At 36.0% G+C, this 16,932-nt stretch overlaps 2 protein-coding genes across 2 annotated transcripts; one reads left to right on the forward strand and one right to left on the reverse strand.

Annotated features, from left to right (window-relative positions):
• The first annotated feature begins 7,828 nt into the window (after positions 1 to 7,828).
• LOC111919001 (protein GAMETE CELL DEFECTIVE 1, mitochondrial) lies at positions 7,829 to 9,855 on the forward strand. Its single transcript, XM_023914610.2, has 4 exons — positions 7,829 to 7,930; positions 8,374 to 9,093; positions 9,174 to 9,363; positions 9,449 to 9,855. Exons 2-4 carry the CDS (start codon positions 8,423 to 8,425, stop codon positions 9,671 to 9,673), a joined length of 1,086 nt encoding a protein of 361 aa, XP_023770378.1. The 5' UTR covers positions 7,829 to 7,930; positions 8,374 to 8,422; the 3' UTR covers positions 9,674 to 9,855.
• Positions 9,856 to 12,338: 2,483 nt separating this feature from the next.
• On the reverse strand, positions 12,339 to 16,616 carry LOC111919000 (uncharacterized). Its single transcript, XM_023914609.3, has 4 exons — positions 16,118 to 16,616; positions 13,426 to 14,211; positions 13,107 to 13,154; positions 12,339 to 12,826 (listed from the first exon to the last, which is right to left on the reverse strand). Exons 1-4 carry the CDS (start codon positions 16,298 to 16,300, stop codon positions 12,530 to 12,532), a joined length of 1,314 nt encoding a protein of 437 aa, XP_023770377.1. The 5' UTR covers positions 16,301 to 16,616; the 3' UTR covers positions 12,339 to 12,529.
• Between the last annotated feature and the right edge of the window lie 316 nt (positions 16,617 to 16,932).

Below are 16,932 nucleotides of genomic sequence, written 5' to 3' on the forward strand. Positions count from 1 at the left end.
TATCGATGGTGGATTGCCACCATTTCCCCACCGTGAGCGTCCCCATCTCTGTTTGCGGTCATACCCATATGTTACCACTGTTGTCGCCGTCGTTTTGCGCCACCAGAAGGGGTGGCTGGACTCAAGGTTGTGAAACTCGTTACTCGGAACCTATTCGGCCGACTACCGAGTAGCGAGTACTCGTGAGTACTCGGGGAGTGTTCGGATTCGGTAATTCATGTAGAAATATATTTAGGGAAATTATATATATGTCAAAATCATAAGTTAAAATAAAAAGTTAATTGAAATATATAACAACATTAGATACATGTGAATACACAAAAACAAAAAAATGCATAATGGTCTCACTTTGTGAATAATTGTTGAAAATTTATGGTGTGTATGTGTGTGTGTGTGTATATATATATATATATATATATATATATATATATATATATAGTAATAATCACATATGCGTATGTTAAATAATAAGTCATTAAGTAAATTATACATATTAATCACTGAGTTGACCAGGTTTTACAACACCGCTCAGTTCAGTAAGGGGCCGATCGGGGAGTACTCGGGATTCTACAACTTGCCTCGGTAAGGGACCGAGTAGCGAGTACTCGGGGGATTAATCAGACAACTCGGCGAGTTTTACAACATTGGCTGGACTCGTTCACGGCCAGAAGTGTTTTGGGGTGTTGTGTTCGATTGTGGTGATGTTATGAGGCTACTAGAATGACTTTTGGCCAGTGACCCGAAGGAAAATCCCACTGCCACCGCCACCTCCATGAGGTGGTGGCTGCCACCAATCACCACCACCGGCCACCACAAGGTGGTTATATGTGTGTATGTTTAGCTTAGTTAGTATGTGTGTTACTTTTGGGTATTTTCATTGTAAATTGTAACAAAAATGGAATAATGGAAAGAAACCCTAACCACCATCGTGAGGTGCCGCCTCCTGCCGCCACCGGCCGCCGTGTTGAGTGGCGGTGTGCCTTGCCTTTTTGCGTTTGATTCAGTTGGGATGCTTGAAACCCTAATGGCCCTAATGAATCCTAATTGATCAAAAGACCTAGCTATTGGGCCTATTGGGCTAAGATGGGGTTGGAAACCCTAATATTGGATTTATGGGCTTTGAACTTATCAGGACCCATATTTGGGCCATTGGAATTGGACTATGTATTAAGCCCAATCACACCATATGATATATCTAGTAGAATGGTGGACTTAATGGATTAAGTCCTTAATGGGTTAAGTGAGAAACACTTAACCCTAATTATCATTTTATGTGAAACCCTAATTTCACTTGGACTTTAAGTTGGGCCTTTCTTTTGGGCTTTGGTGATTAGGATATTAATGGGCTATTCAAAAACAATCATATGGACTATAATAATTTGATGGGCTTTAAGGTAATGCTTATGTGAAGCTTTGGGCCCAATTTGGAAAATTGGGCCATAGATGGGCCATAATTGGGCCTTTATGATTATGAGATTTTGGGCCATTAGAAATGCAAAATGTTTGGACTGGACTAAATGGTTGGGCCTTTAAATGAGACCATGTAAAGGTTGGGCACAATTTGGAAAATTGGGCCATATGTTGGGCTTTGATCCATGGTTTGACTGTTAGGCCTTTGGATCGAGCCTTGGATTGAATAAAGCTAAGTTAAGGTAAAGTAGTCTTTTACCCCAAGTATCGAGTTGTGGTTATGCATTGGAACCCAATTATTAATTGGGTATTGTTTGATGTTGATAGTCTAGGAACCTGTCTACCAGCACTGGACTTTTATTTGCATGATTTCAGCAGTGCCAGGTGAGTCTCCTCAGCATACCAATAGTCTAAGGCACCAATGCTGGCCCATTTTATGATATGTGATACACTAGCTGAAGTTGTATTATGTGGCATATTAGCTGGTTATGTGATAGGGAGTATGCTAGTGATTATGTGGTATGCTAATTGATTATGTGGTACGTGATATGCTAGTGGTCTTTGTGATACTTGCATGGAAGACCTCGGGGGGTTTCTGGGGCACTTAGGTGTAAGACCGTGGAAGGTTTCCACGTCATCCTAGGTAAAGACCCCAGGGGGTTCCCGAAGCACTAGGATGTAAGACCTTGGAGGGTTTCCATGGCATCCTTAGTTAAGACCATGTGGGGGTTCCCATGGCATTGGGCTAAGACCATGTATGGGTTCCCATGACACCTACTGTAAGACCCTGGAGGGTTTCCAAGGCATCCTTATGTATTTCCATGATTAGCTTATATGTTGGTATGTATGGTTTGATTGGTAGTTAGTGAAGACCATGTGGGGGTTTCCATGGCAGTGGGCTAAGACCCTGGAGGGTTTCCAGGGCATCCGGTGTAAGACCTTGGAGGGTTTCCAGGGCTTCCCTATATGTTTATATGCATGGCCGGTGTAGTTGATATGATTTATGTGAGTATGTGAATAAGACCTTGGAGGGTTTCCATGGCATCTTTTTTGTGTATATGCATGCTTATGCGATTGTTACGGTTTATGTAGCTGTTATAGCTGATATGGATTATGTGGTTATATGGATTGTGTGGGGTATGTTCTGGGGAACTCACTAAGCTTCGTGCTTACAATTTTGTTATGGTTTCAGGTATCATCGATTTCGAAAAGAAGGGCTCGGATTGATTGCAGTGCACACACCTATGATTTCCGCAATGAATGATTTTGGGATAAACTCTGATAAATATTTTACTTAATGATGATTTGAAATGTTTGAAATAAATGGTATCAATGCTTTAGCTACATTTAAAAATGAAATTTTTACCCTTGATTTTTGGGCCGTTACAAGCACTCTGATCATTTGTGTATGTGAAACTGTAGATAATAGCTAGTTTAAGAGGTATTAGGGTCCATGAAGCAGGTGAACGATTGGTATTGGTGGGTGTGGTATCACAGGTACCGTCATTCCTTGAAGGGAATGGTGGACCATTGGTGGGGTTTGAGGCTAGTGGTGATCATTTCCAACATACCTTTATTTCTCTATCACAAGCTTCAGTACTTGTATATTATGATTTTAATTATCGTTTTAGGATCTCAACTATCATTTAACCGGTTATCGTTTTAGGAAATGTTTTAACATTTAAATAAGTGTTGGGTTGGGAGGATGGACCCTTTCTATTGAGAGTTACGAAAAATAGAAGTGAGAGGAGATGTAAATACTATTGTGACATATATATGGAAAGTGGGATGGGAAAGATTCATTCCTCCTACAATGTTAGTATTGATATATTGGCGCATTTTGGTTCCGATTATGTTTATATTTACTTTGCATATTCATAATGCTTATGATTGATATGACACCCTTTACTGGTTTAATCGACACCATATTAACATATTCAAACTTTTGATTTCGATAGAATCGAGTTTTGGAACCTAGATTGTAAAATCACAAAATGAAAAAAAATGCAACAAGAGTACGTGTTGAAGGTGCTTGGGTCATGCATATTTTTTCTTAAATGGCACACACCTTGAATAATAGGAGACTAGAAGTCTCAATCATTTCTTGACGTTTTTTGCTTTTTGTGTATCTTCATACAAACTTTGCAATTAGATTATTTTTATTTTTACAATATGGAAAAGAGTTTTAACTTTTTATATAAAAATGATTTGCCTAATGACTATAGCGGCTTCTCAATATTTTAAAGTTGTGGGGAAGGGGGAACGCCTTTGGCGATCAATCTAAGTGACCCATTTCGAACCACATCACACCTCATGTTTAGCTAACCTTATGTGCCTTTGATGAGATTTGAACTTGTCACTCTGTAACTCGGTTTCGGATTTGCTTCTTTATTCGGGGTTGCGGCCCAATCTTCAGTGGTCATGAGGCATAAGGCCTTGGGGAAGGAAGAATGTGGCCCTTGCCGGGTGTGGGTGTTATGGTTTAAGTGATCCAAGTGTTCGATTTTGTCTTTGGAGGTCAAGGGTATAATCGTAACTTGATAATTTGGTCTTTAATGAATTTTGGATTTAATTTCGTTGGTTTTTAGACTAAATAAAGTTTATATAAGTGTAAGGATTCTCGTTACCTTTCCGTGGATATAAAGAACGTCGAAAACAGATAAGGGATGCAAAAGTTATAACCATTTGAAGTTAGAGGGGTGTTGGGCCAAAACGGGTACGCATGGCGTACAAGGGAGGTACACATGGCGTACACAGGAATTTAGACGCGGGTGCATTTGGGAATGCACTGCATTCGTCAGGCCAGATTAAAACCCTAAATTAGGGTCTTAGAACCTATTTAAATACCTTAACTCACCTCCAACCCTCATTTCCTTCAGCCTCCATCCTCTCTAAACCTAAGAATGAAACCTTAGCCTCCATTTGAGTGATTCTTGAGCTTCAAAGTGATTTATGTGTGTTTTTGGTGCTTGAGGAAGAAGAAGGAACTTCTTGAAGAGTCATTGCTTAACTTGGAGCTTTTGGATCTAGGCTTTGTGCACCTAGATCTATGTTCTGGAGCTATAAAGTCTCAACCTTGACAACTCTTTCATGTAGATCTAGCTAAGTGGTATTTTGTTATGGTTTTGGTCCCTTTCAGGTGGTTATTGTGAGTAGAAGTTACTACGAAACCTTTGAGCATCATATTTGGTCCTTGTTGAGGTTATGGAGTCATAAAGTTTAGATCTTGATGGGTATAAACCTTCCATGCATGATTTGGTAGTCATTTGATGAAGTTTGGGACTTAGAGTTTTGATTTGGGTCCCACTGAGTTATGTTAAGTCATAAATTTGGAAACTTTATGACTTAAGAAGTCCCTTGAAATTAGATTTGGAAGTTTTGATTGAGGTCTTAAGGTATTAAGAAGTTTTTAAGACATTTTGGGGGTGATTTTGACCTTTGGGGTTCATCTTTGTTGTTGGGCTTCTTTAAGCCATGCAAAGGCTTAAAGCCTTCGACTTTATGGGTTAAGTCACTGTTATGGGACCATCTTGGGGTTCTAGACATTGGAGTTAATGGATTAAGTCTTTAGAATGAGAATCTAGAACTTATCCTTAAACATCATGCGTAGCCCCTGGGAACTCAACGCGTTCCATCTTGAGTCTCTATCAATTTGTCCGGCGACGAACACTGTGCGTTCAGCCCTTGAACGTCGTGCGTTCGTCTAATCAGTGGAGTTTTTGGTTGTTGGGATTGGACTTAACTTTGGATATGGGCCTTGCTGATTTGGGCCTTGTGGTGTTATTTCGGTGATGGGTTACCTATTTGTGCTTTGTTGCTTTGGGCCTTTTGGGCCATCTAAGATCAACTGTTGGACTAAGAGAACTTTTAAGCTTTAGGATAAGGCCCATATGGGTTGGGCCTAATTTTAAAAATTAGGCCATTAGTGGGCCTTTATGGAACTTTTGGTTTTGGGCCCTTATGGTTTTTGGACATGGGCCTCAGTTTTGGTTCAAGTTGGGTTAGGGGTAATATGGTCATTTTACCCCAAGTTTGGTTTATGGATCATAGTTTGGAACCCAATCGCTAATTGGGTGTTATATTGGTATTGATATCCCGGAGGAATCGTCAGGGCAGCAAGTAGGGATTTCTTTTCAGTGAACTTCTACATTCAAGGTAAGTCTCCTCACTGTTTTATGTGTCGAAGGCACCAATACCGGCCCATTTGGTTTATGTATTGTAGGAAGACCCGAGGTTAACCCTTGGGAGTTTGTATGAAAGACCAGGAGGCGGCTCCTGACAAACTATATGCAAGACCAGAGTCTGAACTCTAGCAGTTAATTAGTTAAGTAGTGTAGATTGTATGGTATATCTCTTGTGATGCTTGAATGGAAGACCCGGAGCTGGTTCCTGGCACTTGTCTATAAGACCCAAGGTTGTGGCCCCCGGCCTGGCAAGGAAGACCACGATGTGGCTCGTGGCATAATGGCAAGACTATGGTTGACACATAGCACTTTTATTGATTGATTGGATATGTCTGATATGTTTGGCTCATGGTTATGCATGATATGTGGTATTTTAGGGAACTCACTAAGCTTTGCGCTTACAGTTTGTGGTTTATGGTTTCAGGTACTTCTGGTTCGAAAGGGAAGAGTTCGGCTTGATCGCAGTGCACACGCCTATGTTTTTCCGTAACTTATGATTTTGGGAATTACTCTAATAATTGTTTTAATTTGGAACACCTTAATGTTGGATAAATATAAATGGATGTTGAATCTATATATATTGAAAATGGAAATTTTACCCTCAATTTTTGGGATGTCACACACACATAGGTTTATCATGTCATCCTCCATATCCACTAGGTCATCAAGTGATGATTTTACTTTTAATATAAACTAGTATTTTTGCCCACCGCATGTTGCAGCTACGCTAATATTTTTGTAAGTTGAATCTTGACGATTGTATTGATAAAAGTTAGGTCTCATTACATTTGTTGATAGATAAATATATAAGGTTGATATCACTGACAAAATTATTTGTGGATCAGGTAAACACGAAAGTTTAGAAAGTGTAGGGGGTGAAATGAACATTTTACAAAGTTTAAAGCTAAGGGGATGAAAATGACATTTGATAGAGTTGAGGGGAGGTAAGTATAGGAAAATCATATTATATAAACTACCTATGTTAAACATGAAACTCCACAAAATGGAGGGATGAGATCAACATTTTAGAAAGTTCTATGGCAAGGGCTGAAAGTGACATTTTATAAAGTTGTGGGCTACAAAGTGTCATTTCACCAAGTAGAAAGTTAAAAAGTATCATTTTACAAAGTTGAAGGGTGGCAAGTGCCGGTGGAATTATCCACCGAACATTGGCACCACTTATTAACTCTAACTTATATTGTCGAATGCAAATGTTTATAAGTGACCAAACTCATATGTATGGAACGTACATAAAAATTTTAACGGAAACATACACAAAATTTATATCGAAACGTAAAGAAACTTAAATTTATATTGATAAGTACATTAAATAAGCAAGTAAGATTTTTTTAAGTTAAGGAATGAGAGTTAAAAAAATAATTAAAAAAAACAAAACATATGTGATCCAATTCATACATAGAAAACGACGAAATATACATAAAAATAAGTACAAAAATGTTAAAAAAAAAAAAGTTGAAACATAGGCAAACTCAAATTTATACTGATACATACAAATAAAGCAAGTAACGAAAGTTCTAAATTTACGTCGAAATGTTGAACATCTTGAATTTATACCAACATGCATAATAAGCAAGTAAATTTGTTTTTATATAAAAAAAAACCTGTCTTTAATCTTAACTTTTCATGTAATTATTGTGGAACATTATTCAAACATTTGATTATCATGACTACAACTGAGAATGTCTAGAAACTTTATCTATCATATTAGAGGTGAGAATTTCGTTGATGCATAACATAATCTTTTTGATAGAATCTGTGAAGTTGTAGGGTGTATTTGATTTGCATTAAAACTGGATCGGGTCTAAAACCGGACTAGGTCCGAATCAAGATAACATATTTTTTGATAGAATTAGCGAAGTTGTTGTCTATCTATAAGGGTTGTATTTGGTTTGCATCTAAAACCGGATCGGGTCTAGAGTTGGATTGGGTCCAAATAAACATAACGTATTTACTGATAGAATTAACGAAGTTGTTGTCTAAAGTTGAAATTGGATCGGGTCTAAAGTTGAACCAGATCCAAATCAACAATACATACTTTTTTGATAGAGAATTAATTAGGGAAGTTGTGTATTTGATTTGCTATAAATGGGTCTAAATCTGGAGTTGGTCCAAAATTCTTTAAAACTGGATTGGGTCTAAAGTTGGATCGGGTCCAAAATTTTCATGTGTGTTATACCTTCTAAATGGACTCAGGTCCATGGAATTCCCTGATTCGGTCCGCTAGCAAATGTGGAAGGACCCGAACAAAATCAGTTATCTCATTTGCCCTAAACATCGCAGGAACAGGACCTCCGACTCACGTTCGTCTTCCTCAGGTGCGACTTCATTTTATCGTTTTTTCTGAACACTTTTTGTGCGATTGAACATGATTTTCTGCGATTTCTTCAAGCTTTCTTTCTACCGAATGAGGTTCCATTTGTGCGTATTTCTGTTAAAATGATGTGCGGATGTGTGTATATTTGTGTGTATTCGAAATCAGCTCCACATGAGAAATGCTTGATGAAAACAGAGTTGCTACATATTTTCTGTTAAAAACAGATGTGTGTATGTGTATATTTGTGTGTAATCGAAATCAGCCCCTTATGTTTGTTTCTTGATCTTGCTCTACAAGTAAATATGTAACATTTTTTATCATTCCTTTATTCCTTAGACATGAAAGAAAGAAAAGTTGAGCTAGTTGGTCCTGGGATTCGTTTAAAATGTTACATTTTTAACCAATCTGATCAATTGGTTAACTTTGTGTTTGGGGTTTTATCAGGTATTAGTTTTGGAGAAGAAGATCGACTAAAGATATATAATTCAGAAAGATGCGATCACTTAGTCGTGCATTTTCCCAACTCTCTACAAATTCAAGAGCCACACAGTTAAAAAGCATCAGAAATTCTTTAGCTTATAGTTTCAGTTTAAGCAATCGTTTTCTTTCAACTAATAAAGGAAACGAAGGTGATATTGATTGGGGCTCTGCATCAACTTGGTCAAGTGGGCTCACTAAAGAGCATTTCGATGGGGAGGTTGTAGGCCACAAAGTAGGCGGCAATGATGGCAGCGGCGGTGGTGGTGGTGGTGGAGGAGGAGGGGTATTAGGGTCATCTCAACTTGTACCTAGAAGCTGGAATAATGATGATGATGATGAAATGGAAAAGATAAGGAAAATGGCAGCTGAAGCTTCAAGAAAAGATGGTGAGTTTGCAAGTAAATGGAAGGAAAGGATGCGTGAAACAAGTTTGTTAATGAAACAGGTGATTGAGCCAGGGGCAAGAGGGTCATATTTGAAAGATTCAGAAAAGGCTGAAATGTATCGGCTTCATAAGGAGAATCCAGAAGTTTACACTGCTGAGAAATTAGCAAAAGATTACAGAATCATGAGACAAAGGGTTCATGCTATTTTATGGTTGAAGGAAGATGAAGAGAAAATGGAGAAAAAACTTGGTCACCCTCTTGATGATTCTGTCGAACAGTTGCTTGATAATTTCCCCGAGTGAGTGAGTCATATTAATTATCTGTTTAAAAGACCATAATACCCTTATGAATGATTGTTTTCTTTTTTTTTTTGTTCAGATTCTTTGATTGGCATGATAGGGAATTTCATGTTGCGACTTTACCATATAAGCCAGATTTTAAAGTGATGCCAGAAGGTTGGGATGGAAGCATTAAGGATCCAGATGAGGTGTTGTATGAGATTTCAATGAAAGAGGATGAAATATTATATCAGGAATTTCTTGAGAAATTCAACTTTAACAAGATGAAAGTAAGTAATTTTTTTTATTTTATTATTGTTATTAGGACAATTATATTATGGTATTTTTTTTTTTATTATTATTATGACATGACAGATTGAGGGGAAGGTGAAAGTGCACAAGTATAGCAGGAGGCGTCCAACAGAGGGATGGGAGATTACAGTTGAGAAGATGGGGCCACGTGGCAAACGGGGGGATGGGGGTGGTTGGAAGTTCAAGAGCTTGGCTGATGGGTCCACAAGACCACTTAATGATTATGAGAAAATGTTTGTAAAACGAGAGAAACCTCGCAGGAGACGCAAGATTCTACACCCAAAATAAATTCAATTCTCACATTTTTTTGTTTGTGTTAAATGTAGTGCAAACATCTGTCTTTTTTGTTTCTTTGTTACTACTATATAAATGTAATATGCTTTGGCCAAAACATTTCATAGATTTTTGAAATGGAACCTGTTATGCCAAATTTATATAAATGGTTCCTGATTTAATAGGAAATTTACAAAGATGGTTCTTGTGTTCCATAAAATTACAGAAACGCTCCCTACTTATTTACTTAACAACAAAATAACAGAAAATATATCATGTTTCAGAAAACTACATAAAGGGTCATTGCCTAATAAACCCCCGACAACATGCCGGTAGTTAGGGTTAAAATCTGTATTTTTAACATGATAATTGGTTGAAACATCTACATTATTGTGTTGAATGATAAAAATTATCATTTTATCTTTTTATATTATTTTATGATGAGTTCAATGTTCATATTTTATAAAATAACTGAGAGCCAACTTCTTGAATAACTATAAAAAAATAAAAAAAATAATTATATGCATTTAATGGAGGCAATGATATATAAATTGATCTATCATTTTTACCTAGAGTTAAATCAAAAAGAGTTTTCATTAGGGGTTCAAAATATTTACTTCATTGGATTCTAAAACCCCAAAACTCCCTTGCTAGTTGCCACATCATCTGAGCCATAGGTTGGGCTAGAAACAGAATCTGAAAAAAGACCGACTGGACCAGTCTAACATGAGACCGGACCAAAAAAATACCGGCTCAAGACTGCTCCCAAAAAAGACCAGACCATTTCGAGACCAATACAAGACCAGTTCGAGACCGGTCCAAGACCGATCTAAAAAATGACTGGAAACAAATTTATAAATATATGATTTTTCTGTTAATTACACAACTTTTAATCACACACTGTCTGACTTCATTTTTTTCTTTCATTAAACTTTAATGTATCATTTTTAATAAAGTTTAATCTATCATTTTGGTGTTAATCACACAATTATTAAGGGAAAAACTCAAAACCGAAACTAAAAAACCAACAAATATCGAAACTAGGACCAAAAAACCCAAAAAGCAAACCGAAAAAAGTGCATGGAAAGACCGCAAGACCGGACCGAAAAAGACCAAAACCGGTCCGGAAAAAAAAAAACGGACCGAAGAGACTAGTCTGAAAAAAGACCGACCTGAGACCGGTCCAAAAAAAAACCACACCGCTCTGAGACCGACCACAAAAGACTGGACCGTTTCGAGACTGACCCAAGATTGGTCCGGAACCACAAATGTGCAGTCTAGATTGGGAATGTGTTCGTCATAATTAGAGACCACAATTTGAAGAACTCGAAGTCCTTTTAAATGTTCCAACTAGCTTTAATGTTTTAGCGGACGTTCCTCACAATTTTGAACGAAAATATTTTAAAGAAAATATACAATCCAAAAAAATAATTTCCTTAGTAGAAAAACTACAACATTGAAAAAACACCCAAACAATAAAATAATATATTGTAAAAACATGAAAACGAAAATCTCGTGAAATAAATGTATGCCCACAAAATGCATATATTAGCCTAAAAAATTAGCAATTTCGAAGAGTTTGAATGAAATATTGACTCGTGAAAATATATAAAACCACGTTATCTTCTTAATCTAATACTTCAATAATGAATATAAAGACAAATTAACCAGTAAAAGAATATTAACAAGTAAATAAACAAATTGGGCTTCAATATAACTGGGCCTTGCTTTGAGTATGGCCTTGCAATTGTCAATTGATACGTAATCGTGTTGTTACGAGTTCCTCCCATTTTAGACGCCAAGGGCAATATTGTCCATCTCTTTTTTATTTTAGTTTTAATGATATCAGAATATAAAAAAGGAATTATTAAATGTTAAAAACTATTAAAAATATATATTTGGGCAAATCCGATATTTTAAACGATTAAGAAAGACAAATATGATACTTACAATTACAAAGAAGAAGAAGGCGTATACAAAATTCTCCCTTTTATTTTTTACTATCTATCCAACCTTTGGGTAATTGATAAAATATAAATAGGAAATTGTTCAAACTCACAACCTCTATTTTAGTAACTTCATTTTGTATATATTAAACATAACATTTATTCATAGTTTTTCTATGTGGGAACAAGTTACCATATTATGGACCACCAAAACATGTATTTATAGTTTTTCTATGTGGGAACAAATTACCATATTATGGACCACCATATCCACCAAACGTGCAATCATTAAAAAGCAGCTTTTCAATTGAACATAAAATAGCCAAGCTATCAATGTTGACAAGCATGGATTCCACCTTTTGATTGATGTATGCATATCACTAACTTAAAAGAAGTAAAGCTTACAACCTACAACACTTATAGTGCACTACCACCCCACCCATGCTCACTTGAGTTATATTCCAATTTCCATGGACCCTATCCAAAACTTTGTGTTTGTTACCCTACCCTTCACGATCTATCTTCGATGATAAAGGCATTTACGTCTTTTTACACATAAAATATCGAGAACAAGTATAATCTTGTTCCACTTTTTGGGAGAGACAAAAAGTTTCACTTTTTGTTCTAATTGATATCAATTACAATTTTAATTTTATATAATCGACATCAATTTCAGTTCCAATTCTAATTTTGGTTATTACGAGATGAACATAACATATTCTAAAATGCAAATGTTTAAGGGTTAAAACTTTCTCTAATTGTGTAACAATCATCCATATTACATCTTACTTGACTTTTAAACAATAAGCAAACATTATTTCCGTTCACAAGATAAAAAGCAATAAATATTTATATATTTATAAACCAAATAAACAAAAACAATCGTGATACTATACTTATACTATCATAACAATCCATTAATGTTTCACTTTCCACCCTTAATTTGAAGTTTTCCCATCTCACCGTCCACCTTGTCAATCCCGGATTCCGGAGTTTTGTTTAGCCACGGATGCTTCAAACACTGCTCGGCTGTCGGTCGGTTTTCGGGTGCAAAATCAAGAATCGGAATCAAGAAATCGGCAAATTCACGGGCATCATTCACCGATAATTTGAATTTGTCAGAAAGTAACCGATTTAGAGGCGTGTTTTTTATTCTACGGATTCTCTTTAGGTCACCATATCGGTCAAAATACTCTTTGGATCGAAGTCCTCCGACTGCTATCTGGTTTTACACGTTAAAAAAAATATATAAAAATTTATTTCATACAAGGAATAGAATCCGTGAAAGGAATTGGAATCTGAAAGAATCCTTATCCGTCGCATGTTTGGTTGGCAGGAAATGGAATGTAACTTAACAAGAAAAATTAGATGAGTTTTGGATTCAATTTCATTCGTTTGCCAACCAAATGCCTCACGTAATGGAATCTCACATTCCAATTCCTTTGGAATCTGCGATTCAAACAAGTTGAGAAGGATTACATGGATTCTAATACGGTTTTTACCTTTCGGGGTATCTTTCCAAGCAATTCCATCATCAAAGCAAGGTGATCCTACACACACACACAATCAATTACAATTTACAACAATGTATTTGTAATCTTTTTTTTTATTAAGACATTGTACTTTGAAAAATCTACCCAATTATAGCAATAATACCAATCCAAAAACAAAGCAACTTTCATTGCTATAAATATAATTGGGTAGTTTTTTCAAAGTATAATAATGTCATAATAACAAAAACTCAAAGTAGGTTGCTATAAATATAATAAACAAATAAATATAAAAGTACATTGCTATTTCTTACTATGGAATTCAAAATACCTCATCTTCGCTAAACCCTTGTCCCGGTTTGGGAGCAAACATCATCTCCCCGGTAGCAAGCTCAAACGCGGTACACGCAAACGACCACATATCAACTGCAAACGAATACCCGGACTGCAAAACCACCTCCGGAGCTCTGTACTGTCTCGTCTGTATCTCCTCCGCCATCGGTGCACTCGCCCAACACGCGTTCCCAAAATCAACAACTTTACACCTAAAATCAATCCCATCAACACATCTTTCCGCTTTTTCCGCTTTTACCCCTCCCATCGATATCCGCCGCGCAGATATCCTCGCGACCGCCCTTTTCGCCCGTTGTTTTAACTTCTTCTCAATGGCATTAAGCGCCACCCCACCGTTCACATTCCCCTCTACCTTGTTCAACACGGGCTCAGTTTTTGACTTGATGGGGTCTTTTGAAGGGTTAATTGTGGAAATTAGGAGGATGTTTTCGGGTTTTAGGTCAGTGTGGAGGATGTTGAGTTCACGATGGATGTAATCGAGTGCAGTTAGTATGCATTTGCAAATTTCACGGACTTTGTTTAAGGGAAGGCCTTTGTAACGATTGTATCGGATTAATTGGAGAATACTGTCGCCGAGAAACTCGAGGACCATGCATAGATGTTGACCGTTTGGACCTGTGTGTTTGAAATGGTCAAGTAATCTTATAACACATTTTTTGTTTTCAGGGTCATTTTCGGTAAGTGTGGATAGGACTTGTATTTCATGGAGGGCGGATTGGGCAAATTCGGGTGCGCTTTTTTGGATCTTGAGTGCAACGTATTTCTACAAGATGGAAAAAGATTTGGGTTAGAATGGTTTTATTGATTTGTTTATTTATAGTATTTTTACTTTTATTTCCTCGTTATAGTAATGTCATCCAAATACAAAACATTTTTGAGTGCTATAATTTGGTAGATTTGTTGAGGTAATAAGGAAAAGAATGGAAGTACAATTCTGTAATAGAAAGATTTGGATGTAGGATACTATAATAAACAAATAAATGAAAGTATTTTGCTATTTCTTGAACTTAGCCCTAATATAATTGATAAGTTGGGAGCAATGAATCACATTTACTATCATTTATTAGTTCATTATAGCATCTTACTCTCATTTCTTATCGTGCTTTGAAAAATCTACCCAATTATAGCATTATCATCCAAATACTAGGATTTTTTACTGCTATAATCGTGTAGAATTTTCGAAGTGTAATTTATTTTTAAGGAAAGAGTTGAAAGTACAATGCTATAATTGGGTAGACTTTCCTAAATGCAATTCCTTTGTAAGAAAAAATTGGAAGTATTGCATTTAGCCCTAATATAAATGATTAAATGATAAGAATCATAGGTGAGAAAATGAAATGATCATAGATTTTTAGATGATAGAGGAATATCAATGTATTTGGCTTACGAGTAGATATTATTTCATACATTAAAATCAGGGGTTAAATGTGCATGCACTTATGCAACAACTTCTCACCTTTTCCCAATTTATTTAACGTGTGTTTTAGAAAAAAAAAATATGTAAGCATGTTTCTTTCTAGGATCAAAATATGCAACATTTAAACAAAGAATCGTGACACCCATAAATTTTTGCAAAAATGTTTCATTTTCTTTACCCTATTATTCATTTTTTTTACCAATTTACACAAATGACATGAATTATGAGACCATATTTTAATGGGTTAGACTGGTAACAGGTAAAATATCCTATGGATCACCTTTCCTTCATACCAAGTTTCTTTTAGGGGTTGTGTAGATATACTTTGAACTATTGATGTTATTGGAGGCTCATGATATATGAAAATATGAATCAAATTCTTGGAGCTTAGGAATAAGGGTGGAATTGACTTGAAACTGAACATTTGGCAGAATTACTATACAAAAATTGCGTCATATGTAATAATGTATACTTCACCAAATTATAAGAAAGAACTTTATGAATCCTCTCGATCTTACACTAAAGTTTCCATAAAGATTTCTACTTTCTGGCTCTTATGCTAAAGGCATGGCCTGTTACACATAATAGGACACAAAACAAGTTGTACTGTGTTTAGACTTTAGAGTGCATTGGATGACAATGGAACAAAATATTGCAATTTTTGTCCTACCCAAAAAGGTGAACAAGGATGGACATGGACATAGACTCACCCTCTTATCTCAATCTCTAGTCTGTGCAAAAGACGTGAGTGCCCTCCTCTTCATCATCATCCAAAATAGCCCTAGAAAGCTTGTCCAACTATGCTTGTTTTAGATCAGAGAAAGTCTAAATCTTGCTACAGTAGATGTATAACTTAATACCCTAAGTATTAGTTCTTGATTAAGAACCAAATGAACTCCAATCAAGAACACCCATCTGATATTAGTCTAATTCCTCAGATTAAGTAGCGTTCACATTAATTTACTCGAATCAAATGCAACAGCCATGAAGGGAAAGAAGTAAAATCATAAGGAAAACATTCTAATTACAGATGCAGATAAAAAATAATAACTTTTTCTTTGGAAATAACGAATGATCTACATTTTGTAACCGTTAATAAAAGGATTACATCCTATATGGAGTTCTACAGGAAGTTATAAACTCATTTGCAATAACGAATGATCATTAGGTTAAAAAAAAATAAAAAACGCATCGATCACAGATTACGTAGCAAAAATTTGTATGTGATCGAACAGAAAATGGAAAAACTTACAGATGTTTGGGTATCATAAGCAAGCCAAACGGTGGAGAACTGTCCCCATCCGAGCTTCCGTTGAGCGACGTATCGACCGCCGGAGAACGTATCGCCGACTCTAACCGCGTGGTAGCCTCCTTTCCTGTAGCAATCCAAGTCCTCATCTTCCTCCTCCGACCCAGATGACGATGAACACGACATGATTAATTTTAATTGATTGATCGATGGGCTGATCTGCAATATACAGTTGATCGAAGAAACGATTCAAAGAATTTGAAGTTCCTTTCTGTTTGTTAGGATAAATTTGAGAGGAATGCGTCCAGATGGTTGAGAAATTTGGGAAAAAAGGTTGATTTTGGGAAGAAGGAGGAGAGAGAGAAAGAGAGAGAGATGGAGATAGTTGATTGTTATAGTAGGTCTGTGTGGCCTTCCATACAAGGCTCTCTCCACATTTCACTCTTTTTTCTTCTTTGTTTTCTTCTTTTTTCCTTTCCCTTTTCAGTCTCAATTATTCTTTCTCTCTTCAAATCTCCCCATCAACAAAATATCAAGTACCAACTAAATATCAACTAATATAAGATAGGTTTGTCAAAAATATCATATAGTTGTTAACTGATACTAGTAAATTACTAATCAGAAGTTAAATTTGTGGATTTTATTTGTATAAAATTGTTCGAGAGATTTTATATGTGTAGAATTGTTTGGCAATAGTAACCGTAAAATTTTGAAAAATACAAGATCACATAAAAAAATATAAAAATAAAAAATTTAAAAACTTTCAAAAACTATTTAAAAGCAGTTTTTAGATTATTAACTTTTTATTCTAAAATAAA

The sequence above is a fragment of the Lactuca sativa genome, chromosome 8 (genome assembly GCF_002870075.4).
Source record: "Lactuca sativa cultivar Salinas chromosome 8, Lsat_Salinas_v11, whole genome shotgun sequence".
Lineage (NCBI taxonomy): Eukaryota > Viridiplantae > Streptophyta > Magnoliopsida > Asterales > Asteraceae > Lactuca > Lactuca sativa.